The sequence below is a fragment of the Lepidochelys kempii genome, chromosome 5, assembly GCF_965140265.1.
Source record: "Lepidochelys kempii isolate rLepKem1 chromosome 5, rLepKem1.hap2, whole genome shotgun sequence".
Taxonomy (NCBI): Eukaryota; Metazoa; Chordata; order Testudines; family Cheloniidae; genus Lepidochelys; species Lepidochelys kempii.
In genome coordinates, this window is record NC_133260.1 from 2,256,366 (window position 1) to 2,282,946 (window position 26,581).

Genomic DNA, 26,581 nt, shown 5'->3' on the forward strand with positions numbered 1-26,581 from the left:
CAGAATAGTTTGTAAGAACAAGTTGTAGCCTATAGTTTGTTTACAGACTGGTCACTATGGGCATTTGCTTTTCAGGCCATTTGATTGGTCATGTCGAGTCAGCTTATATTGTGTTGATTCTCCCTTCCCCTGACTGTATACCCAAGGTTTTAGAGACAGCAGAAATTGCAGGAGAATGGGGTAGGGGGAGAGAAAACCTGGATTTGTGCTGGAAGTGGCCCACCTTGATTATCATACACATTGTAAGGAGTCTGATCACTTTAGATAACCTATTACCAGCAGGAGAGTGGGGTGGTGGGAAAGAAAACCTTTTGAAGTGATAAACACCCATTTTTTCATGGTCTGTGTGTATAAAAATATCCTTACTGCATTTTCCACTTTTATGCATCCGATGAAGTGAGCTGTAGCTCACGAAAGCTTATGCTCAAATAAATTGGTTAGTCTCTAAGGTGCCACAAGTACTCCTTTTCTTTTTGCGAATACAGACTAACACGGCTGCTACTCTGAAACCTTTTTCCTGTTTGCAAATCATCCATGAATTTGAAGAATTTTAATCTATTGTGCAAACAATAAGCTTTTCAAAATGGTCAAAGTGTTTCCAGTCTGGTTACTAATGAATATTCATAGATTCATAAATACTAAGGTCAGAAGGGACCGTTATGATCATCTAGTCTGACCTCCTGCACAATGCAGGCCACAGAATCTCACCCACCCACTCATACAAGTATTCTTGATGCTTTGGCTTTTTGCAGACATCCTTCTGAAAAGCTCATTCACCTAAATATTCACAAATAAGACAACAGAAGGGGTCATAATGTGAATCTGGCAATTCACTAAAAAAGTTGAATAGTTTTTAACTGCATTTGTCCAAATCTAGTCATTGTCATACTGCTGAATTCCCTCTTGTTTGAGAGCCAATTATTTCACAAGAGTGTCACCTGTTCACTTAATTTTATTTACAGTAAGTCACTTATATCTCAGACAGACCAAGAAATCAAGATTCTCCCCGGTGTTAATGATGCCAAAGACACTGATTCCACATCATACTTCTATCTTCTCTGTTATCTACTGCTGACTGAAAATGTTCTGGTGGAATAACTGTCCACCTGAAAAGAACAGGAGTACTTATGGCACCTTAGAAACTAACAAATTTATTTGAGCATAAGCTTTCGTAAGCTACAGCTTATGCTCAAATAAATTGGTTAGTCTCTAAGGTGCCACAAGTACTCCTTTTCTTTTTGCGGATACAGACTAACACAGCTGCTACTCTGAAACCTGTCACCCAAAAATACTGATTCAAGAGATTTGAAACATTCCATGGAAACCTCTCAATTTGGCTTAAACTTCCAACGGAAACCAGACTGGTTAGAACCCTCAGTTTCCCCACAGTCTGCCTGGCAGACTCCTCCGGTCAGCAGCAGGGAGCTCTTTTGTTTTGAATACACTCAAATGTTCCCAGTGCAAGAATGTTTTGGTGTTTTCAAAACAAAATATTGCCAAATTTAAGTTTTCGCCCCTTCTTGGGATTAAAAATTTCCCCCAAACTTGATGTTTTTCATAGGACAAAACTTCTGCTTTCCAAGCTGCTCTACTTGTATCCCTGATGTAGGACCTTGGCAGGTTTAGAAGCACAATATGACCAAGTAATTCGGAGCTCTTTAAAAGCCTTGAAGCTTCATTGAATCTCTCTTTTCTTTTTCTTTCTTTTTTTTTTTTAAACAAAGACTTTTGGAGCACTGCATATACCCCAGATGGGTTTGTAAAAGCAAAATAAAGTGTACAGAGCTTTTAAACTGATAGAATAAATCAGGAGTGTCAGCAGTGATGTGGTGGGTCTGGCCTCCCTTGCAACTCGGTAGCAAATGAGATGCCAGCAAATCCATCAACGTACAATTTTTCAGTACAATACTTAATGCTTTCATGATGTCCAGCTTGCTGAGATGCACTCTTAAAAGAAATGCAAAGGTGTAGAATAAACCTGTCACTAGTTTTTAACTAGTCATCTTACACATACAAACTTTTACTAGCACGCATTTTTGGTAGCAAAACTCTGAATGAGTGTTCCACCTTTACTCAAAAGCTAAAGCCAGGTCCGGAGTTCTGTGTATGCTCTACAACTGCTCATAACATCACAGCTACCTAGCCCACTGCTCTCTGCATTATCTTTGGTAGCTGTAAGGTAAATAACTTTTGCTTAGTAAACTCAGAACTTCAATGTGTTTGCCATATAAGTGAACGACCAACAGATTTTTAAACAATTGTATTAAAACAATTTCAGAAATTTAAATCTACGCAGGCTAAACTGTCAAATATTAGGGATATCAAACAAATGTTAAGAGATTTTCTACAGAGCTTTGGCCTATGTCCGCTTTAAGAAGTCAACAACAAAGTCAGGCAGGTGCAAAGTGGTAAGTGGACTTACCAGTTCTCTTTCAGTACCTAAAAAGCGGATAGAGCCCAGACAGTCAAAACATATTAAAAATTCCACCACTACCAAAGAAGCCTTTTTATCATCAAGGTTACTTATCTGAATAACCTCATGGTTTGTTTTGTTACTGTAATTTTGTCTTTCTACCCCACACTTCCTCCTACTGTTTAATAAACTAATACATGCGTCTTGCCTTAAGGTAGATAAAACACTCTTTTGGATAGGAGGCAACTTCCTAGGTGTTTTTACAGTGCCTACAGGGGTCTGTGGACACTAGTCATCCACATAAATAAGGCATGCATCTGCAGTTTTACGAACACACGATTTTCATTTTCTTCAATCACAGAGGTGCCTATTCAAGCGAGAGAGAGAGAGCACGCACGCTAAGATGTTGAAACAGCTCTGAGCCTCTTAGAATGCCCTTATATTCAGTCTTTCTGCAACAATGATGCCATCTTCCAGCCACTGTAGCACATTACATTATTTCCCAGTGTACTATTTGCTTTTATTATCTCTTTACATATAAAATGGCCTACGTAACAGTGTTTGGATACAGTTTAGCCCTCTGAGTCTGGTAAGATTTATTTTCTGTTTAGAAAGAACATTAACAAGTGAGATTACTGGTAAGTATCCTGTGCTCATCAAGAGTGTCACTTCTGCATATTGTCTGTAGTGTAGTTGTAGCCATGATGGTCCAAGATGAGAGAGACAAGGTGGGTGAGGTAGCATATTTTACTAGACCAACTTCTGTTGGTGCAAGACAAGCTTTTGAGCTACACATCTTCTTCAGCATTTCACAGCTCTGTGCAGCTCAAAAGATGGTCTCTCGCATCAACAGAAGTTGGTCCAGTAAAAGATATTACCTCATGCACCTTGTCTCGCTCAATTCTGCAAATTCACAGCTGTGGGACTGGCACTTAGCTGTGGAATCTCCTGAAGAGCAGTATCCATTGGGACCACTCAACCCTCCTCCTCTCCGAGCAATGAGAGAACGCAAAGGGAGGTGACCCAAAACACCCTGCAATTCCTTCCCTAGTTTTGGAGTTCTTGACCAGAGTGTCTGAAGAATTGGGGAAGGTGGGTAGGGAAAGTGTGAATATGCAGAGGCAACACACTTGAAGAACAGTTATTGGTTTTGTAACCTTTTTCTTTGAGTGGCCTCTCCATATTTCCACTTGCGAGAGATTAGTGAGCAGTACCATCCCCCTCAGAAGGTGAGCTGCAAAGCCACCAAAACATGAATTGGCTCTAGACTGCAAATCAAGAGTATTAGAAGTAATCAGAATTTTGCTCTCCCAGAACAGACTTCAGTGAGGGACAAATTTTTGCTTTAGGCACATATGAAGCTTCAAGTATCAGATTTGCAAACTGTATGTAAAACACAGCATGAAGGCATGAAACAGATACTATCTTTGGATTAACTGATATCTTCTGATATCTCCAGGTGAATTAATACCGGTCATAACAAGGGTATAAAAGATAAATGGAGAAATACAGACAGGATAGTGACCCATATAAAATGGAAGCTGAGAGGACTTGAGAACGGAAGAGGTGAGGTCACTAACCAAATCACATTTCTCATTTTGGCTACGGTTTATAAGGATTAGCTATTTGGCCTGTATCTCACTGAGTCCCTAGTCTATAGAAATGGTTATAAGGAACGCTGTTTCCACAGAGATATGGTACAGGTGAAAGTCTGACCAATAGCAGATCAGAGGCCCCAAGAGATTCGTGAACTCCAACACCAAAGCAAGAGAAACACCTGCACTGGAGTGAATGCTCCCAGAGCAGCTAAATGAACACAGATTTCAGAGTAACAGCCGTGTTAGTCTGTATCTGCAAAAAGAAAAGGAGTACTTATGGCACCTTAGAGACTAACAAATTTATTTGAGCATAAGCTTTTGTGAGCTACAGCTCACTTCATCGGATGTATGAAGGGATGCATCCGATGAAGTGAGCTATAGCTCACAAAAGCTTATGCTCAAATAAACTTGTTAGTCTCTAAGGTGCCACAAGTCCTCCTTTTCTTTAAATAAATACAGATACCCTGTAGCACTCACAACCCCATCAATCACATTGCTAAGAAATCCAGTTTCCTTTGGCAAAGATCAAGACAAAGCAATTATCTCAAGCAACCTTAGCATTACATAGAGTAACCCTCCCAAAAATTAAGCTATTATAAGGTGAGGGAGGACAGTTGCCCTGAGTATGTGAGGGTGGAAGCTAAAATCAAATCCAAGCAGTATGGATGGCAGCATCAGTTCTGGGTCTGGTTCTGTTCAATATCTTCATCAGTGATTTAGATAATGGCATACAGAGTACACTTATAAAGTTTGGGGATGATACCAAGCTGGGAGGGGTTGCAAGTGCTTTGGAGGATAGGATTAAAATTCAAAATGATCTAGACAAACTGGAAAAATAGTGTGAAATAAATAGGATGAAATTCAATAAGGAAAATGCAAAGGACTGCATTTAGGAAGGAACAATCAGTTGCACACATACAAAGAGGGAAATGACTGCCTAGGAAGGAGTACAGCAGAAAGGGATCTGGGGAGTCATAGTGGATCACAAGCTAAATATGTGTCAACAGTGTAACACTGTTGCAAAAAAAAAAAAAAAAAAAGCAGACATTCTGGGATGTATTAGCAGGAGTGTTATAAGCAAGACAGGAAAAATAGTTCTTCCACTCTAGTGTGTGCTGATTAGGTCCCAACTGGAGTAGTGTGTCCAGTTCTGGGCACCACATTTCAGGAATGATGTGGACAAATTGGGGAGAGTCCAGAGAAGAGCAACAAAAATGATTAATGGTCTAGAAAACTTGAGCTATGAGGGAAGATTGAAAAAACTGGGTTTGTTTAGTCTGGAAAAGAGAAAACAGAGGAGACATGGTAACAGTTTTCAAGTATGTAAAAGGTTGTTAGGAGGAGGAGGGAGAAAAATTGTTTTTCTTAACCTCTGAGGATAGGACAAGAAGCAATGGGCTTAAATTGCAGCAAGGGAGGTTTAGTTTGGACATTAGGAAAAACTTCCTGTCAGGGTGGTTAAGCACTGGAATAAAATGCCTAGAGAAGTTGTGGAATCTCCATCATTGGAGGTTTTTAAGAGCAGGTTATCATACACCTGTCAGGAACCGTTCAGATAATACTTAGTCCTGCCATGAGTGCAGGGGACTGGACTAGATGATCTGGTGCAAGTGCTGGAGGAACCAACTAGGGGCAGAACTCTTCTTGACCTGCTGCTCACAAACTGGGAAAAATTAGTAGGGGAAGCTAAAGTGGATGGGAACCTGGGAGGCAGTGACCATGAGATGGTCGAGTTCAGGATCCTGACACAGGGAAGAAAGGAGAGCAGCAGAATATGGACCCTGGACTTCAGAAAAGCAGACTTTGACTCCCTCAAGGAACTGATGGGCAGGATCCCCTGGGAGAATAACATGAGGAGGAAAGGAGTCCAGGAGAGCTGGCTGTATTTCAAAGAATCCTTATTGAGGTTACAGGGACAAACCATCCCGATGTGTAGAAAGAATAGTCAATATGGCAGGCGACCAACTTGGCTTAACAGTGAAATCCTTGCTGATCTTGAACACAAAAAAGAAGTTTACAAGAAGTGGAAGATTGGACAAATGACCAGGGAGGAATATAAAAATATTGCTCGGGGATGCAGGAGTGAAATCAGGAAGGCCCAATCACACCTGGAGTTGCAGCTAGCAAGAGATGTTAAGAATAACAAGAAGGGTTACTTCAGGTATGTTAGCAACAAGAAGAAAGTCAAGGGAAGTGTGGGCCCCTTACTGAATAAGGGAGGCAACCTAGTGACAGAGGATGTGGAAAAACCTAATGTACTCAGTGCTTTTTTTGCTTCTGTCTTCACGAACAAGGTCAGCTCCCAAACTACTGCACTGGGCAGCACAGCATGGGGAGGAGGTGATCAGTCCTCTGTGGAGAAAGAAGTGATTTGGGACTATTTAGAAAAGCTGGACGAGCACAAGTCCATGGGGCCGGATGCGCTGCATCCAAGAGTACTAAAGGAGTTGGCGGATGTGATTGCAGAGCCATTGGCCATTATCTTTGAAAACTCATGGCGATCCGGGGAAGTCCCGGACAACTACAGGCCGGTCAGCCTCACCTCAGTCCCCGGAAAAATCATGGAGCAGGTCCTCAAGGAATCAATTCTGAAGCTCTTAGACAAGAGGAAACTGATCAGGAACCGTCAGCATGGATTCACCAAGGGCAAGTCATGCCTGACTAATTGCCTTCTATGACGAGATAACTGGCTCTGTGGATATGGGGAAAGCGGTGGACATGTTGTTCCTTGACTTTAGCAAAGCTTTTGACACTGTCTCCCAAAGTATTTTTGCCAGCAAGTTAAAGAAGTATGGACTGGATGAATGGACTATAAGCTGGACAGAAAGTTGGCTAGATTGTCAGGCTCAACGGGTAGTGATCAATGGCTCCATGTCTAGTTGGCAGCCGGTATCAAGTAGAGTGCCCAAGGATCGGTCCTGGGGCCGGTTTTGTTCAATATCTTCATAAATGATCTGGAGGATGGTGTGGATTGCACCCTCAGCAAGTTTGCAGATGACACTAAACTGGGAGGAGAGGTAGATACGCTGGAGGGTAGGGATAGGATACAGAAGGACCTAGACAAATTAGAGGATTGGGCCAAAAGAAATCTGATGAGGTTCAACAAGGACAAATGCAGAGTCCTGCACTTAGGACGGAAGAACCCCATGCACCGCTACAGACTAGGGACCCAATGGCTCGGCAGCAGTTCTGCAGAAAAGGACCTAGGGGTGACAGTGGACGAGAAGCTGGATAGAAGTCAACAGTGTGCCCTTGTTGCCAAGAAGGCCAATGGCATTTTGGGATGTATAAGTAGAAGCATTGCCAGCAGATTGAGAGACGTGATCATTCCCCTCTATTCGACATTGGTGAGGCCTCATCTGGAGTACTGTGTCCAGTTTTGGGCCCCACACAACAAGAAGGATGTGGAAAAATTGGAAAACGTCCAGAAGAGGGCAACAAAAATGATTAGGGGACTGGAAGACATGACTTATGAGGAGAGGCTGAGGGAACTGGGATTGTTTAGTCTGCGGAAGAGAAGAATGAGGGGGGATTTGATAGCTGCTTTCAACTACCTGAAAGGGGGTTCCAAAGAGGATGGATCTAGACTGTTCTCAGTGGTAGCTGATGACAGAACAAGGAGTAATGGTCTCAAGTTGCAGTGGGGGAGGTTTAGATTGGATATTAGGAAAAACTTTTTCACTAAGAGGGTGATGAAACACTGGAATGCGTTACCTAGGGAGGTGGTAGAATCTCCTTCCTTAGAGGTTTTTAAGGTCAGGCTTGACAAAGCCCTGGCTGGGATGATTTAACTGGGAATTGGTCCTGCTTCGAGCAGGGGGTTGGACTAGATGACCTTCAGGGGTCCCTTCCAACCCTGATATTCTATGATTCTAATCCCTGCCCATCCTTGCTCATAGCCATTGATGGACCTATCCTCCATGAATTTATCTAGTTCTTTTTTGAACCCTGTTATAGTCTTGGCCTTCACAACATCCTCTGGCAAAGAGTTCCACAGACTGACAAACACAGAACTGACGGTGCCAGAAAATCAAGGGTGCTGGACCTTCAGCACTGGGGTCAGTCAAACCTGACAATTCAGAGAACCCTCCGGGCACATGAGTAAGGTGTCACACTTTTAAGTGGCACATCAGAGAGTCAACAGCACTGGCCTTGGACCCAGCTGACCTGGGCAAACCTATGAGCCTGGGTATTGCTGATGCTGGACACCAAATCACTCTGACAAGGTACAGAACCACTTCAGCTAGCGACTCAGTCACCGGTGCTTATCATTGCACCCCGTGGAAATAGGGATGGTAGTGCAGCTTACACTGTGCAAAAAACCTCTTCAGGCAAGTGGCCTCCACCTCAATTGTGCAGAACCTCAAGCACTAGATTGTCAACCTGGATCGAACCGGGGGCCTAACACCACTTACCCTGGTGCTGGACCACTTCAAGGAGGTGGTACACCATTCAATGGGGCCAAAACTTTGGCATCAGATTCAGGGAACCCAGATGGCTGTGAAGCCAATGTTGTGCATAATGGCCACCAGATCATTTCATCAAGTGTTCACTTGAGACTCATGGAGCTGCAGCACCCCAGGCACGAGACCAGATCAACCTGGATGGTTCCAAGAATCTTCATGCCACTTATCGTGGATACAGAACCACTCCTGGTTCGCTGGAGTGGACTGCGTTAGAACCACCACACAGATTAGGCTGATGATAGGGATGTAGAGACCTCGCTGCTACGTCAACAATGATGGGACCTCAGCGTCAGATTAGTCAATCTAGCAGGATCTCAGGACTGTGTTGATAACGTCTGGAACCTCGACATCAGATTAGGCAATCCTAGAAGGTCCAGGAACTTTGGTGATGTATAATCTATGCCAGAACCTTGACACTGGGCTCAGTCAGCCAATTAAGCGGCATCCAGGTCTCTTGTCTTAAATCAGAGGCAGAACCACTTAGGCTAACCAATCTCCAAAATCCATGCTGGATTTACACATTACCAAACTAAACTGATGGGTCTTAAGGAAACTCCCCTTCAGCATAGTGAGGCAGCCCTCACACGCACCCATGCCAGATAGGTACCATTTCTTCTTTGCTCTTTTAAATAAAGAAACTTGTACTACCCAACAACCTAACATAAAAAATCCACTGAAAAGGTAGAAGAAAAGGAAGAACAAGATGTGCATCAAGGACCTGGTGCGATGTCCATATTTGCTGCACCTCCAATGGTCAAGAAGGAACTGAGGGGCAGTGGGGGGCACTCCCCCTTTTACACACTGTGAACCCTGTGTGAGGCGATAGAGGGTGGGGTGAGGGCCGCAATGCCTACTGCTCTCCAGAAGACAGCACAGCTCAATGCCAGGAAGCACCAGTTCCACAAGTGCAAATAAAGAACAAGTTCTTATGCACTATGGGTAAAGTGTTCAGAATCATTTAAGCCAGAGGTGGGCAAACTACGGCCCGCAGGCCACATCTGGCCACCGTTCCCTCTAAGCAGTGCGCGTGTGCACACGCACAGAGATCCTAAACCCTGCGCACACAGCAAAACACTGCGTGCACATTTGTCCTGCGTCCTGACCGTGCATCAGGATCAGGATGCCCTTTGTCCCGATATCGGGGACCGCTCACCATCACCGCCAAAGTCCTGGGGCTGGCCTGGCAGCGCTTCCTGGGGCAGCTCCCAGCGCCGCGCCCGTCCGCCAGCAGGAGACTGCCGTGCGGGCGGCCCCTAGGCACAGGGGCAGAGGGAGTCTCCATGTGCTGCACCAGCTCCCTCCTGCCCATCCAGAGCTGTGGGGGCGGGGCTTGCAGGCACCAGCAGCGGGCAGAGAGCCCTCCGCTCCCCCACCCCACCCTAGGAGCCAGATGCTTCCCGGCAGCCGCCCTCTCTGCGTGCTGCCAGCACCGACAAGCCCCGCTCCACGGCTCCGGCAGCTCCCATTGGCTCTTTTCCCAACCAATGGGAGCCACGGAGCTCACACTTGGGGTGGGCACAGCACGTGGAGAGTTTGGAGACCCCCCTCCCCCCGCTGCTCTGACCCTAGGAGCCAGAGATTTCCCAGCAGGGCTGGTGAGTGCAACCAGGGAAGGGGGCACGGTGTGATGGAGTGAGTGTCTGGGAGGTCGGTAGTGGGGTGCTGGGCTGTGAGGCTGTGGAGGGCGCTGGGCAATGGGGGAGGTTTTTATGTTTGGGGGTGCTAGGCAGTGGGGGAGATGTGTGTGTGTCAGGGCACTGGGGGTCTGTGCGGGGCATTGTTTAGTTGTGGTGGTGGGGCTGTGGGGAAGGGCACTGGGAGGAAGGAGAAATCTGTGTGTATTGGGAAACTAGCAAGTGGGGGGTTCTGTGTGTGGTGCTGGGCAGCTGTAGGGAAGCTGTGGGCGGGGGGGGCGCTGAGCAGGGTTGGTGGCGTGCACAGCACTGTGTATTTGTGGTGGAAATGTGGGGCGGTTGTGGGAGGGCTCTGGGGATAGTGGGTTCAGGGGATGCAGGGCAGGGGACCTGTGTGGCTCTCTTCCTCCCCCCACCTCCGCTCGCCCAATATGTCCTGATATTTCACTCTTGTGATCTGGTCACCTTATTTACGGGCGACTTTTTACATTGTTCGCCCGCCATCTATCAACACAGCCAGATTCTACTAGCTGACAAGGGGCGGGGAAGGGAAAGAAGGGCAATGAATCGTACCCCTCCCTGCAAGCATTTTCAACTAGGAACGTTGATCACGTCAGGATGGTTGGGACCCACATATCTCCTTGTAGTCTGTTCATTTGGCTGTGTACAAACTCAAGTATGTGCAAATAAGTCAAAATGCCTGGCCATAGTTGCTAAGGAACTGCAAAGATTTCCCAGAAATGAACAAAGGTAAGTGTTGTTTTCGTGATTGAAATCTTTCAAAGGCATTGGACTTCATACATTTACTCATGACGTTTTACCATTTTCCTGCTTTTTTTGCCGCAGATGCATGGACTTGATCGGAGCTATGCACAAACTTCCGGTATCCTGATATGAATGATCTCCCATTTGCCCTTTTGTTGAGTCACGCTGTTAAGCACATTGAAATAGTAGCCATATAAATAAAAAAGTATTAATTTTAAATTAATCTGGTAAAAAAATCAATCCCAAAATGTCACTGTCTAGAGGTCTAAAGCATAAAAGAACAGCGACTTCATGTAAATCTGGATGGCTGGCTGAGACTATAGAGATGGTTACACTGAAGTCACATAGTGTAATGCTTGTTAAACATCATGAAATATTCACATATGACAAGGACAACAGAGTGGTTTGTGTACATTGTCGAGATGCCAGAGCTTCCAGAGAATTTTCAACAGGAAGAACGTGGAACCAGGTATGGAAGTTGGATTTCTTAAAGCGTCACCTGTCAAGTAAGTCTCATATAGATGGTGTATCAAGACTTAGAAACAAAAACCCTTCCTTATAGAGCACATTGCTTAGCATGATTCTTGAAAGTCCAGCGGAAAAGCAGAGGAGGCAAATTAATCTTGAATGCAAGCGCTCAAACCCAGAAGAAATCAAGGTACTTATTGACAGTGTGTTGTTGGCTACTAAAATGAACAGCTCAATGCTTTCTGTTCAGGATATTAATGACCATATGGAAAAGTATGCACACATACCAGTGAGCTGGAGAAGTAAAAATTATGCTTTTGAATTTCTTGAAATTATCAACTGCATTGTCCAAAGTGACCTCATGCATGAAATAGCATTGGCAATGTTTCATACTCTAGTTGTTGATGAAAGCACTGATATATCCATTAACAGATACTTGATACTCTACTTTAAATATAGATCCATAAATTCTGCAGACTACAAAACTTTGTTTGGTGGACTATTACGATTGCAAGAATGTGATGCTGTTTCAATAGTATCTGCAATCAAAGAGTTTTATAAAGAACACCAACTTGATCTAATGAAAATGGTGATGTTCACATCTGATGGTTCCTCCGTGATGTTGGGCAAACTCAATGGCATGGCAGCTCAGCTGAAACATGACATTCCACATTTAGTCCAGCAACATTGCGTTGCACACTGGGAAAAACTGGGGATTTCTGATGCATGGAAAGAGGGCAAACTGATAAGACACCAAAACCTTAATGAGAACTGTCTACACTGTGTTCTGTCGGTCATCCAGGAGAAATTGCAAATTTCAGGAAATAGTGGATGCTTCTGAATGCGAGTCAGTAGTTTTCACCCTACTCAATTAAGTGCGCTGGTTATCTAGGCACTTTGCACTTCGAGCAATTATTCGCAACTATAATCCTATTCTGGAATATTTTGAGCAAGACAAAGATACTAATCCAGTTTCTAAATACTGCCACAAAAAGCTGAATACCATGGAATACCAAACAACATTAGAAGTTTTGAATGATGTTTGAAGGATGTCGGAGCTGGCTTCACTATCCACGCTGCTCCAGGAACGGGGTCTTACACCTCTTGAAGCATTTCACCTTGCCCGAGGTAAACTGAACAAGATCAGAAGACAGGGCCTTGGAGATTCAGTCTTATGGAGTGACAAAGTTAAGGCTCTCTTAGATATGAGCGCTCAGGAAAATAATGAAATTGATACCAGTTCCGTAACAACTTTCATAAACATTTTGTGTGCACATTTGGCAGACAGGTTTCCAGAGGATGAAGTCCAAGAGTGGTCCGCTTTTGATTGTGCAGCCATAGTTAAGTGTGACTTCAATTTTGGAATTCATCAGGTCAAATCCCTGTGTTCAAAATACAAAGACTTCAGCAAGATAGTCAGTACAACGACTTCACGTTTGCAGTAGCAAAATAATCAAAAGCCAATTGGTTTTAAGTTTCCCAGATATGGGGACATTTTGCTTACCAGAACGAACAGTTTCAGGATCTTGCAAAGTTGATGGATATTGGAGGAACATTCCTAGCATCAAGTGCAGACTGTGAGCATGGCTTTCGCTTAATGAACACACTAAAAAAACAAACTACGGAATCATTTAGAAGTAGATCATTTGGACATGCTAATCTATATTGAGTTACCAGCTGGATGGAGGACTGAGATCTGGACAGAGTTTATATTTAATGGGCAAATGAAAAAGATTGCAGGGAAAAACAGTAAGGTTTGTTAAGCAGTTTTTGACATTTTGACCAATAAGGAAATTAAAATGAATTTATAATTACATATCTTATTCTTCGGTGATAATCATTTATTGATATTTTTTAGGAAAATTTTAAATTTAAAACAAACTCTTGTTTTTCTTTTTTTTTTAAACTTATGTCTATCTGAAAACCCATATAAATTGACATAATGGCATACTTAAACATATAATGAAGACAATTTAATATCAAAATCTTTTCAGACGTGTATAGAATGCAAGGTGAAAGTGGACACCAACGGGCAGAAGCCTTTGGACTGATAATGATCATGATTGATGTGTGTTTGATATATGCTCGTGATTGTCTATAAAAAAAGATCAAAGCATAATGCTTCAAACTAACTTCTGCTTCATGAAGAATGGTTAAATTTCCTTTTTCTAAGTATTTAAAAATGACATTTATAAAATAACAGTGTAAAACTATCACAAATTTCAAATTAAAACTTTTTAAATGTATAAGCATTTTACTCGTGTCAAATATAAAGGGAAGGGTAACCACCTTTCTGTATACAGTGCTATAAAAATCTCTCCTGGCCAGAGGCAAAACCCTTTCACCTGTAAAGGGTTCAGAAGCTAAGGTAACCTCACTGGCACCTGACCCAAAATGACCTAGGAGGGGACAAGATACTTTCAAATCTGGACCGGGGGGGGGGGGGCGTGGGAGGGGGTTGGGGAACAAAGGGTTCTGTCTGTGTGATGCTTTTGCCTGGAACAGATCAGAAATGCAGCCTTACAACTCCTGTAAAGTTAGTAAGTAATCTAGCTAGAACATGCATTAGATTTTCTTTTGTTTAATGGCTGGTAAAATAAGCTGTGTCTTTTTGTAATTTAAGGTTTTGCCCACAGGGATTCTCTATGTTTTGAATCTGATTACCCTGTAAGGTATTTACCATCCTGATTTACAGAGGTGATTCTTTTACCTTTTCTTTAATTAAAATTCTTCTTTTAAGAACCTGATTGATTTTTCATTGTTTTTAAGATCCAAGGGTTTGGGTCTGTGTTCACCTGTACAAATTGGTGAGGATTCTTATCAAGCCTTCCCCAGGGAAGAGGATGTAGGGCTTGGGGGGACAAATTTACCAAACAATCTGGAAGCAATTAGCTTGTCTTGATAAGAACACTCTTGAGAAACTTCTCTCTATTTTAGATTTATTAACTCCCTGGTTACAGACAATATTTGCAGTTGCTGATTTGCCAGCAGAGAAAACTAAATCTGTTTTCTAAAAAAGCAAACACTTTTCTGTACCAGTTTGCATCGTGACTGACTTGAAGTGGACAGCATGTAAACACTGGTAGAATGACTCGGGGTGAAATATAATGAAATTTGACATTGCTAGAAGCAGTTTTGGACATGTATAAAGAACAAATCCTTGCCTTCTAAAATGCTAATTGAGTCTGGCATTCAGAGATTCAACAAACTGAGTAATCAAATAAAGATACCATGCAAGCTAGTGTACTTCAAACAGTGTTTTTCCATAAAATAAAAGCCAAGTAACTTACTGATTTGCTCTTTCAATTTTAATTCCAGATTACTGGTAAAAGACATTACGGGAGTGCTGCAATTATTTCCACAAACAAGCATTAGGAAATTCAGAGCTAAAGTTAAATTAAAAACAAATTCAAATATGTTAAGGTCTGGAAAGGCACATATGCACCAAAAAACCTTAATTCTCTACTATAGTTATGCCAAAAAGGAAAAAAAAAGTTATAAAGCACCCTCTAAAAATAGTTAATCACATCTGGGTCTAATACGCCCTAATCATAACTGTATACTCACTGCCTGGAATGACTACAGAGCAGAGTTATCATTGTGGGGAGGGAGGCAATGAAAGGTGAGCAGAAGTGTGTGCAGAGCACGGGCGGTGAGAAGCGGAAGAGTACCCCATGTGAGGAGAGAGGCGATTTAGTGGCTATCCTGAAGATAGAGGGGAGAGGGCAAAGATGTGACTAGGGCCTGAAGTGGGAAGAGGTTTATGTGAGGGGAGTCCTGTGTTGGGGACATCCAGGACTGTGCATCCAACACGGACTTGGGGTAGGGAGCCCAGTCCCCTTCTGTGCCAAGGCATCAATAGAGATTCATAAATAAGGCCAGAAGGGAACATGATACTTCTCCGTAACACTGGCCCTCATCCACAGCACAGTTGAGCGAATTTCAGCAAGTGCTCATTTGCGTCAATTCCGTAACGTCTGGCTGAGCTACACCATGTCTTTTAGAACTACATCCAATCTGGATTTAAAGATCTTCCCATACAACTGCTGCCTCGGTTTCACAGCCTGCCAAGATAGTGGGTACAAAGGCACCTGTGGCAGAAAGAGCCTTCAGAAAGCCAGAGACGTTGGCATGTACACTGCGCTCCCACACAATCCAGGGTCCTGCTCTGCATAGCGGCAATCTGCCGAACACAGATCCCTTTTCCCATATGCTGCCTTCCTTCATCATAGCTCCCCATTCTGACACTCTGTACCTCAGAGGGAGTGCCCTGTACTCCATTTGTACATAATTGTGATATTTCATATAAAGCATGCCACGTAAAGTATCATGGGAAAGGTTATGATCTGCTGAAACACGATTATTCTATCTAAATATATATCATTAGTGCATATGATGTTATGAGATTATACTGTATGGTTGTCACTAAAATACGCTGTGAGTTGAGGAATCTCCAGATATTAGTTGCCCAGAAACAACAAAGGAGCTAACCAACAGCCGGGCGGGAGTCGAACCATCAACAGCCATCGTGGGAGTTACAATTCAGGCCACACCAGAGGAACTGCTCAACCTTGCCTGGTGACTCAGCAATGCCAACCAGATATGCCAGGACTTATGGTCTCCAAGCACATGGAATGAGGATATGAAATATAGGACAGAGGCCACATGTTTTGTCCTGTCTCTTCCCCCACCTATGCTAAAGGCAATGGGAACGCTGGAGCTGAGGAGACTGGTCCCCAGGCTAACAGGGAGAGCCTGCATATGAAAGACTAACCAACCTGCAGTATCCAGTGGGATGAGAAAAACTGCTTAGTCCAGATGTTGCCTAATCTAATAAGGTTAAGAATGTAGACTGCGTGCTTATCTTTATTTTCTTTTGGTAGCCACTCTGACTTCTGCCTATCACTGAAAATCACTTAAAATCCATCTTTTGTCATCAATAAACTTATTCTAATGTTTATCCTTACCAGTGAGTTTGACTGAAGTGCTTGGTAAATCTGCTTAGTTTACAAAGGCCTGTGTGTGTCCACTTTCCATTAATGAAGTAGTGAACCAATCAATAAACTTGCATTGCTCAAGAAAGGATCTTGAGCAGTGCAAGATGGTATATGCCCTTGTTGCCAAGAAGGCCAATGGCATTTTGGGATATATAAGTAGGGGCATTGCCAGCAGGTTGAGGGACGTGATCGTTCCCCTCTATTCGACATTGGTGAGGCCTCATCTGGAGTACTGTGTCCAGTTTTGGGCTCCACACTACAAGAAGGATGTGGAAAAATTGGAAAGAGTCCAGCGGAGGGCAACGAAAATGATTAGGGGGCTGGAGCACATGAGTTAAGAGGAGAGGCTGAGGGAACTGGGATTGTTTAGTCTGCGGAAGAGAAGAATGAGGGGGGATTTGAGAGCTGCTTTCAACTACCTGAAAGGAGGTTCCGAAGAGGATGGATCTAGACCGTTCTCAGTGGTAGCAAATGACAGAATGAGGAGTAATGATCTCAAGTTGCAGTGGGGGAAATTTAGGTTGGATATTAAGAAAAAAAATTCACTAGGAGGGTGGTGAAGCACTAGAATGCATTACCTAGGGAGGTGGTGGAATCCACTTCCTTAGAAGTTTTTAAGGTCAGGCTTGACAAAGCCCTGGCTGGGATGATTTAGTTGGGGATTGGTCCTGCTTTGAGCAGGGAGTTGGACCAGATGACCTCCTGAGGTCCCTTCCAACCTTGATATTCTATGATTCCTATGGTATAAGGCTGGGAGCTGGGGGGATTTGGCTGGTGCCTTTCTCTGTGTGATTCTTGAGTGGCTCTGGGAGCATTCATGCAATCTGGCTGGGTATGAGGCTCCACATGAGGTTGTACTGAGTGGTAACAGCACCTGGAGGGGTTTGCTGCTTGTCACCAGTAAGGCATTGTGAGAGACAATCTAGATTGGTGAAGTAAGGGGGCACAGAGGTTCTACAGTCCCAGGTTCCACCACAGGGATGCCATCATGCCCCCTCTTTCAACATTAGAAAGTTGCACCTTGAGGAAAAATGGCCACCATAAGGAAGGCATGGAAGACCAGGGATGTGAGAGTCTACCATAAACCACCACTCATGCGCCCAGAGGTGTTTTTCCTCACCAGGAGTCCGGCTTCAATGAACCTAATCCAGTCCACTGGAGAGAAACGCACCACTGACAAAGCAGAGGAGCCAGCGAACAGTCACACAGCCGATGCAGAACAGTAACAGTTAAGGGTCATGTAATCTAATGAGATGTGTATAACCACTCCCCTCACTCCACTGACTCATTTCAACCAATAGAATTGCAACATACAAATTAGCTGGAGAAAGTATCATGATTGTTTGAGTTAACTCTGAAAGCCCAGTTTAAAAGTGATCCGAACTATCGCTGGCCCAGTCTATAATTAGATGCAACAATTGTTTATTTCTTCAAGTGGAACCTATGAGATTTCAGTGAGCTTTATCCACAGGATTCACACATTGTAAAGCCAGAAGGGACCACTGTGATAATCTAGTCTGGTCTCCTGCATAACACAGGCAATAGGACAACCCCTGAATTACTTCTTGTTTGAACTGGAACAGCTCTTTTAGAAAGGCATCCAATCTGGATTTAAAATATGGATACTTCAGGTTTTAAGACAGTCTCTTCACTGTTAAAATAAGATCTTCACAGAGGCAGGGGGTGGGACTAGATGACCTCCTGAGGTCCCCGCCAACCCTGATATTCTAGGATTCTATGAGATCCTGCCTACTCTAGGGTTCTTGCACCATCCTCTGAGACATCTGGTGCTGGCCCTTGTCAGAGACAGGATATTGAACTGGATAGATCTTGGGTGTGATCCCATCTCAATTTCTATGGGAAGCTTGGGAAGTCTCTTATTTCATTATTGAGCTCATTTAGGAGAAGAGTCTGATGAGTGCTAAATTTATTGTGCTTTTTTTAAAACAAAATAATTAGCAGTGACATTTTTAAATTCTAAGAATATTCCTTCTATACTCAAAGCGCTATATTTTTACGCAGGATCGGCTACATTATTTCACAGATAAAGAGACTGAATCTTTCTTTGACAAGGAAAACTCAACTCAGCCTTCACTATGGAATTACAAGTGGTCTGTCCTAGATTTTTTTCTTTTTAAATTTAAGCTCTTAAGGTTCTTAATTATTATTATTATTATTTTGTTGCCAAGTGCTGAGTTGCACACTGGCAGTGCAGAAGCTGTACAAGCACTCATGGCTCCCACTGTGCTCTTAGGGACAGCGCAACCACAGATTTACTACGTAAAAACAAGAGATACAAGGCCAACAGTTTCAGAACTTGGTGAGGACTACTTACATATTTAGGTATGTAAGTAGCCTGATTTTCAGCGATACTAAGCACTCACAGCTCCCACTGAAGGCAACAGACAAAGAGTAGATAGGAGAGTGCCATAAAGAATTTACTGGGAGTTCAAAAAGATTGGCCACTTACTGTACACATTTATATTGCCACATTTCTAATGGCTCCATTTTCATGCCCAGGACAAATCAAATTAACCACTCATGCAAGACCTATTGTTTAATACTTTGGGGACTGCTAACAGATCGGTTTCCTCCTAGGTTTTCCATTTGGCTGGAAGGCTACAAAATGCCATTGTTCCAAGAAAGAATAGTTACATAGCATGTGTAATGTTTGATAAGTTTATTTTTCTCTTTAAACAAGATGAAAACTGATTTGTGATCTGACATCAGGCCTTCACGTTACCTGTTTCATAAATAAGATTGCTTTCTAGCAAAATTGAGGCTACTAGCAAGAGGTCTAGAAATGACAATTGTAGTTTTAATGTTTACAACCTTGATTTACATAAAATGAAAGCTTTATACATAGCAGATGCTACTTGTCATGGGAGCTTTACAATTTATAAATGCTGTGCTGTGGAAACAGGTGCAGCTATCTGATACATGAAAATTCCTCCTGATTCACCCACACATCATGAGATTTGGAAAAGATCATTCACGTGAGCCTTTCACAACTGCTGAGAATCTTCTGTATTGCTACTGCAGGAAGCCACGAAAGTCATTTTAATGATCAGGAAGAACATTTACCCCTCAGCCACTTTACATTGGTACTGCTTTTCTTTGATCCTTTGAAGTTTGGAGCCTGGTAGCTAAGTCATCCCAACTTAAATATTTTCATTTTTTCAATTCAGTTTGTTGATTTTAAATTTTTTACGGTAATTGTCTTTTTCCGTATGTGGATTCACTTTAAGGATTATTTTCCTGCTTTAATACCTACAGTATTTGTTTAATTTTTAAAGCTGCACTTGGAATTATTTTAGATACCACAGTTGGGATGCTCGATACACTGTCCAGTAGGGCTTTCAGCTAGAACTGACTGGGAAAAGCTGAATGTTTTAACTGGTTAAATATTCAAAATCTCTGAAGATATTACAGACAAAATGATTAAACCACACACAGATAATTCTCCTGTCCAAAAAAAGGTAAACAGTAATTAACCTTTACTAATGTTAACAGCTTTGTAGCGATCCCATAATCAGCCTATTGGATAAACAACCTGTAGAGTGTAATACCCTAGTCTTATAGGATTTTAACGGAGAATAGGAGACTTGTTTGAATGACAGAGCATGAGTTTTATTATGTTGCTTCTGTAACCCACATGATACTGCAGCATTTCACTTTATTGCTCCAGGGCAGGAGACTAGGATCTTAGCTAGATATTCTGAGTATCTGCACATGTGCAGAGAGCAGGGCAGGGCAACTCATCTAGAGGGTCCCAGAAACTTCCAGAACAGAGTGCAGCAGTTACCAGACATGCTCCGTAGCTGTTTTGATGCTGTATTATATGATGTTTTCACTGTGGGCAATCCACCTGGTAGGTGACACCCAAGTCACCCTCTGAGTGCTGACGTAACCAAAGTGCAATGGGGGCAAGGGGAAGGTTATAAATACAGGAGTTAAAGACAGCTCTATGGACTGAGTGACTGATCAAAGCAAGACCAAGAGATGTGTCTACTGCGTGGGCTGGGTCCCAATCTCTGTACCACTCTGGGTACGGGTTAGTGCTCTTCCAGCTTTATTTACCAGGGAAGCCCTCCATTAAGATAATGTTTGATCATAAGAAAGGCCATGCTGGGTCAGACCAATGGCCCATCTAGCCCAGTATCCAGTCTTCCAACAGTGGCCAATGCCAGATGCTTCAGAGGGAATGAACAGAACAGTGCAATTATCGAGTGATCCATCCCGTCATCCAGTCCCAGTTTCTGCCAGTCAGAGGTTCAGGAACACCCAGAGCATGGGGTTGTCCCTGACTACCTTGGCTAATAGCCACTGATGGACCTATCACTGTGGTATGTTTTATGGACCTACAGGGAAAGCTGGCAGGGGAGCATTTGTTACCCCTAGAGACTACAGAGCCAGTGGAAATTACATTGAGCTACCAGCTAACCGCTCTAACTGGGACTGTATCTCACTTAGAGGGCGAGACTGGGGCAGCACTGAGTGAGCTGAAGGTTTGTGAATTTTGCCTGACTTAGCTGGGCTCATGGAGAGAAGATGATGCCCTATAACGAGCTCCAGGAAATGGATATTTTATATGCTGATCCCAACCCCTGCACCACTTTGGATACAGATGATAGACTTCTTGGAAGGATTGAGACCTCCTATTTCTCAAGCTCTGCAGAGTCCAGGTGACACACACTACATACTACATTCATGGCATAAAGGCTGAAAAATGACCTCTGAAAAAAGATCAGAGGGGACATGCTGTGTTGAAGTATAGAAAACGTTATGCTGAAACCTTATATTTGAATGTTTGTAACAGAAACAAAAGGTGTAAATCTGTACAAGGGACATCAGAAGTTCATGTCAAATAGCTTTTGTTTAAAAATGATTCATAGTATTTCAAACACTACTTACAATAGCGTCTGTTTTACTGAGAAAGCGTATAGTGCTCTCCCTTTGAAACGGACTGGGGTCTATTACCATCCATTTATCAGGGTTTTACATACAATAGCCCTGAGGTTTAACTCTGTGTAATGCTTTCTGAAAAGTCCTGAAAAGACTGAACTCTGACCTGTACTTCACCAAAGAGTTACACTGAGGTGCAGGACGAAGGGGAGTGTATAGTTATAGAGAATATTGCCTGAGCATTCCCTCCCCTGTCCCTGTTATGTTTCCAAAAGCGGTCAAGCCGTTAAAGGATGTATCAACTTTGCTTTCACCTTACAACATTAGATATCCCCTCCCTGCTGTAAACTAAAAATAGCTTTTCAAAAATATAATTTTGCAAAACAATCAGTACACAACATGTGCTAAACTTTCCACATTCACATTTTCATAAGTACCAAAAAGGAAACAGATCCAAAATAGTGAGTTAAAGCAGAAACAAGCAACATTAATGAATATTTTTTCATCTCACTGTATTAAAGAATATGCCGAGAATAAATGCAATATTAGGAATAATACACAAAACGTTACTACATTTTAACAGGTGCACGGACATGATTTCAGCCTCCAAATATTCTCCTCCTCCAAAAAATACACCGTTAAAAAAAGGCATAAGACTACCATACAATACTATTAAAAATCATATTAATGATTTGACAGAAAAAACACAACAAAAACCTCAGAGTGAAGTCTGAAATATATTCCATCTAACTCTCCCATTATCCATTGTTACTACAGAGATCTGAACATTTCAGGTGATCTCATAAATCTTGTATGTCTACTACACTGGTAGAACAAGAATAGGTTAATGGCAGAGTTTCAGATTTCACTATTAATCTTGTACGGCTAAGATCATTCATAGGGCTCTTTACGGCAGAAGCCTACATTTAGAGAATTCTTCCTGACCTATAAAAATGACTAGTTTAACATCAGACCTAGATGTCACGCAGGCTGCCATTTCCTAACTGCAGCTCTAACTAGAGAGCTTTGCCTGGATACACCAGCCAATGTTAATTAACCATAGAGTGAACCAACATTCGTTTAAGACAAAATAGTGTTGAGAGAGAAAATAAAGTCATACTTACAACACTGGGAGGCAGCAGTGGGCAATGGTTTCTTCTGGACTTCTTCTGAAAATGAATACTAAGGAAAGACAAAAGAAAGAGCACAGACAGATAACAGATTGAAAGTAACCTTATAAAACAGGATTTCCAGAACATAACAAGCTTACGCTCTGAGAGGATATCGGCGTGGGGGGTGGGAGGGGGAGGGAAGGTGTTAAAGTACAAAATAATATTTTCCTTAATTCCCAAATACAGAACACGCTCCCAGAAAAGTAAAAACTGGCACTATCCCATGCAAAATATCTGTTCATGGCTGCACACAAGGCTTCGGTAAAGTCTTATCTACTTTAAAAGCTCAAGACAAAAAATTTCAGACTTGGGGGCCTCGAATTAGGCACCTAAATCCATATTTAGTCACCTAAAATATAAATGTCTAAATTTCAGAGCTGCTGAGCAGTGATTTCAGTGGAATGTGTGCGCACTCAGGAGCCTGAGAATACGGCAATTTATATATGAGATGCCTAAATATGAATTTGAGGTACCTGTGTTTGAATGCAGTACTGGATGTGGGAACTAGGAAAGAGCTAGATAATTAGCGTGCTAATTAGCAGTGCAATACCCAGAACACTCTTTCAGCATAGTCTGGAAACATCCCACAACATGAAGGATTTTACATTTTATTTAACACTACACTGGAGCACACAGAGATTCCATTTAACCAATTTTGGATTATTCCGAAAGGGTCTGCTGCAGCATTAAAGGTGTTCCCTTGAGATATGTTTATGATATTGTTTTGGCCACCTCCTCCCAGTACCACACCAATAATTCAAAAATAATCCAGTGATCTGTCTGAGGCTAGAGACAGAAGATAAGCAGAATAATTTATAATCCTATTAGGCAAAATGTCAAGAACACAACCCTCATCAGCCAAGAGCTGGGAAAAAGGGCCCCAAAGTCAGTGGAAGGCTGCAAGTTTTGAAATATTGAGTCCTCAAATCAATGCCATACACTGACCACCAGCGGAGCTATTTCACAAAAAATGAGGAAGTAAACACAGGGACGCACTTTCAGTTGACTAGCAAGAAGCTGAATAGGTAAGCACAGTGAGAAAGAACAGGCTGGATGAGCAGACAAGCCATCTAAAAGAATTGGGGATTGCATCACAATTCATGCAAACTTCATCTACCAAGAATTTGATGAATCACTAGAGGGCACCTATGTTCCACTGCGTGTCTGGCACTAGAATTCCCCTGCTGAAACCCATAGCTTTCAACCCAGGAGGAGGGATATATTGCAGCAGAATTACTGGAAAGTTGTAAGTTCACACGACTTGCTTTTTCACCAGGTTCACAGATACCAAGCAGCTCTAGAGCTATTACTGGATCCCTGAATCCAAAAGAAGCTACATGCAAGCTATTTTTCCACCTAAACACAGCTGTGAGACTAGGTTAAACAGTTCGAGACAAGACTTAACTTCTGCCTGAGTATTCTTGATCTCCACAATGAATCCACTAACACACTTAACGGAGGAAGGCTAAGTTAAGAGTACAATACATTTCCCCCAAACTTCAACACCCTACATCTCTATCACCAACAGGACCTTTTATTAATACTCTCTTGTAGAGAAACGTATTACACTTTTGGTTAACACTGTTTACACCTGCCCTTGTTGGAGTTAACAAGTTCCTTAAATGCAAGAAATTAAGTCCATCAACCAGATAAATATCACCTTCAGTAAGACAAGTGTCCTTGGTGTATATTTTGCATAAAGAGCTAAGAAACTGAAGTGTTCCTTTTCTGGTTTTCAATAACAACAAACATAGCCTGGGGCAGCACTGTTCTCCTAACTGCCTCATCCTGCTGTCTAGCAAAGCCAGAGTTTTACACTTGTTTTGAATCAAAGGGCTTGTCTACACCACACAGCTTTTAGTGACAAGTCAGCGTCAACACAGCCTTGTCACTAAAAAGTCAGCGTGTGTAAACGACAACTTCGCAGTGTACACAAGCCCCAAGTATCATGCAAAACTCAATTTCTCCTCAATTTCCACGTGCTGCAGCCTCTTATTCTAGCTGGCATTAACACCGCACATAAGGGAATGTGAACAGCTCAGTGAAAAACTTGTGAATGAAGGAAAACAACAGTAATTACCTAAACTTAACTGTCATGGAAATTCTGCATAGCGCTACAGTACACTCTGGAGCATTTTGGATCAGAATCCTACTTTAATTATAGTGTTTGCATGATTGAAGTGAGGTTTACTCACCTCAGCACGATCTTCCAAAGAGTTTATCTGTTCTAGTTTTTTGGTCCAATATCTGGCTTCCTCCTCAGGGATATCTATAGCAACAGCAAAGGCATCAGTCATTCACACTAAATTAGTTATCCAGCAAGTTATTTTTTTAAATAAATTTGTATTCAACAGCAACACTTAAAACAGTGATGACATTCCAAGAGAACAGGATTTTTTTTAAAGCACATCATAAAGACCGCCTTCATTTTGAAATTCACTGAAATGTCCTCTATTAGCATCAAACGTAAAATAAGTTTTAAATAGTAATTTAGTTCCAGGTCTCTGTATGTAAACATTCTAGTTTATCGCTACCTAACCAAACACAAAATACACTCAAAGCAGAAAAGAAGGATGCAAAATCTTACTGGTTTATACAATTATAATAAATATAATGAGTCACTAAAAAAATCATGAACCAGCTACACACTTGGAAACACAATATGATGTGATCAAAGGCCTCTTCTCCCAAGTTCTCTCCCCTTAACCCCAGAAGAACAATGCCTCTAACTACCCCATCTAGAGAGTATATTTTCATTCATGGCACATCAGGGTGTATCTAAGCATCTACAAACTAATAAAATCACCCCAGTTTTCCTTCGCAGGCCATAAACTGTCTCTTCTGGGGCAATTGATGTTACCTGAATGAATTCCGCTAAAGTGACTGTGTTTTCACCACTGTGCAGTGAAGGTTTAACTTTATGGTAAACTAAAAACACTCCTTCCTCTTCTAGAGGCTGAGCTGTCCAGATACACAATTAACACGCCTGTGCTTGTCAGCTAAATGTTTGCAGCTGACAGTTTAGTACCCGAGGCTTGGGTAACTATTTTCTATTTCAAAATTTAAAACAATAAAAAACATTATATAATGGACTCTGTAATTGTCATTTTCAGAGAGGGTCATCTTTTTGAGGAGGGGACTGTCACTTGCGCTTGGGAGATGAACTAGTGCAGATATACCCCACATTGGAAGGCCAGAGAGAGTGCTCTGAGGACCACAATGTCACAGAATGATGGTCAAGTTACAATTAAAGTGACAAATGTACAAGCTGCAAATCTAGACGGTACCAAGGAAAGGCAGTGAGCTACATCATCAGCAACAGGGACTGCTGCAGCTTAACGTAAAGCAGCCCTGTGAGAGAATTATTGAGGTCACTTCAGAAACTTCAGCAGGATGCAGAACAGAATCCAACAAGGAGAAACTGTGGAGAAACACAATATTAAAAGAAATGCACTGTTTAGAGTGAAATCTCACCCGAGCCCTCTCCCGGAATACTTAACAAAAGGATAGCACTTCTAAAAGTAACAGGAGTACCTGTGACACCTTAGAGACTAACAAATTTATTTGAGCATAAGCAAGTCTCTAAGATGCCACAAGTACTCCTGTTCTTTTTGCGGATACAGACGGTTAAGAAAAAGTTAGCATATGTGACTCCATTTTGGTTTGGGGCCCACCATTGTCTAAAAGCAAGCACATCATGCACCAGAAGGAGTGTTCCTTAAATACTGTATTCCTGTGAAAACCCTCCCCCTTGTTTCCAGCCTGTCTCGACTCCCGGTTTCTGTTCTTTGTCTGTTCCTAACTCCCTGCCTCCTGGACTTAATGTGAGCCTCCCATCCTGATAAGAAAGGCTACTGGTGCATTGCTTTAGGACCATGTTGTGTAGTTGAAGTAATGGTTTAGCATGGGGAATGTACCTAGGAGGGATAGGTGGTAGATAAGGGAAGGGTTTGTCTATTGGCTAAGGTTTCCGATGCACAAGGGCAACGTGCTTTGCTAAAAGGTATATAATCTCTCTATAACCTGCATTCGGGGTCCCCTCCTGACTAGCAGGGGGGCACCATGCTCGAGCGTAACAAACTTAGTATCTTTGGGAACTCTGCAGTTGTGAACTTTGTTCGTGTGCCTCAGCCTAGACTCAAACTGTGCGTGACCTGTCGGGT

The 26,581-nt window shown here is 42.5% G+C and overlaps 1 protein-coding gene across 8 annotated transcripts in view; it reads right to left on the reverse strand.

Moving 5' to 3' along the window:
• UNC13B (unc-13 homolog B) overlaps positions 1-26,581 on the reverse strand; it is a 381,168-nt gene that overhangs the window by 262,701 nt on the left and 91,886 nt on the right. For all 8 annotated transcript variants that reach the window (XM_073343305.1, XM_073343304.1, XM_073343298.1 and 5 more), the window contains exons 6-7: positions 24,614-24,687; positions 22,371-22,428 (exon numbers count right to left, since the gene is read on the reverse strand). In XM_073343305.1, coding sequence (XP_073199406.1) covers positions 22,371-22,428; positions 24,614-24,687 — 132 coding nt within the window. The remainder of the gene's footprint in view (positions 1-22,370; positions 22,429-24,613; positions 24,688-26,581) is intronic.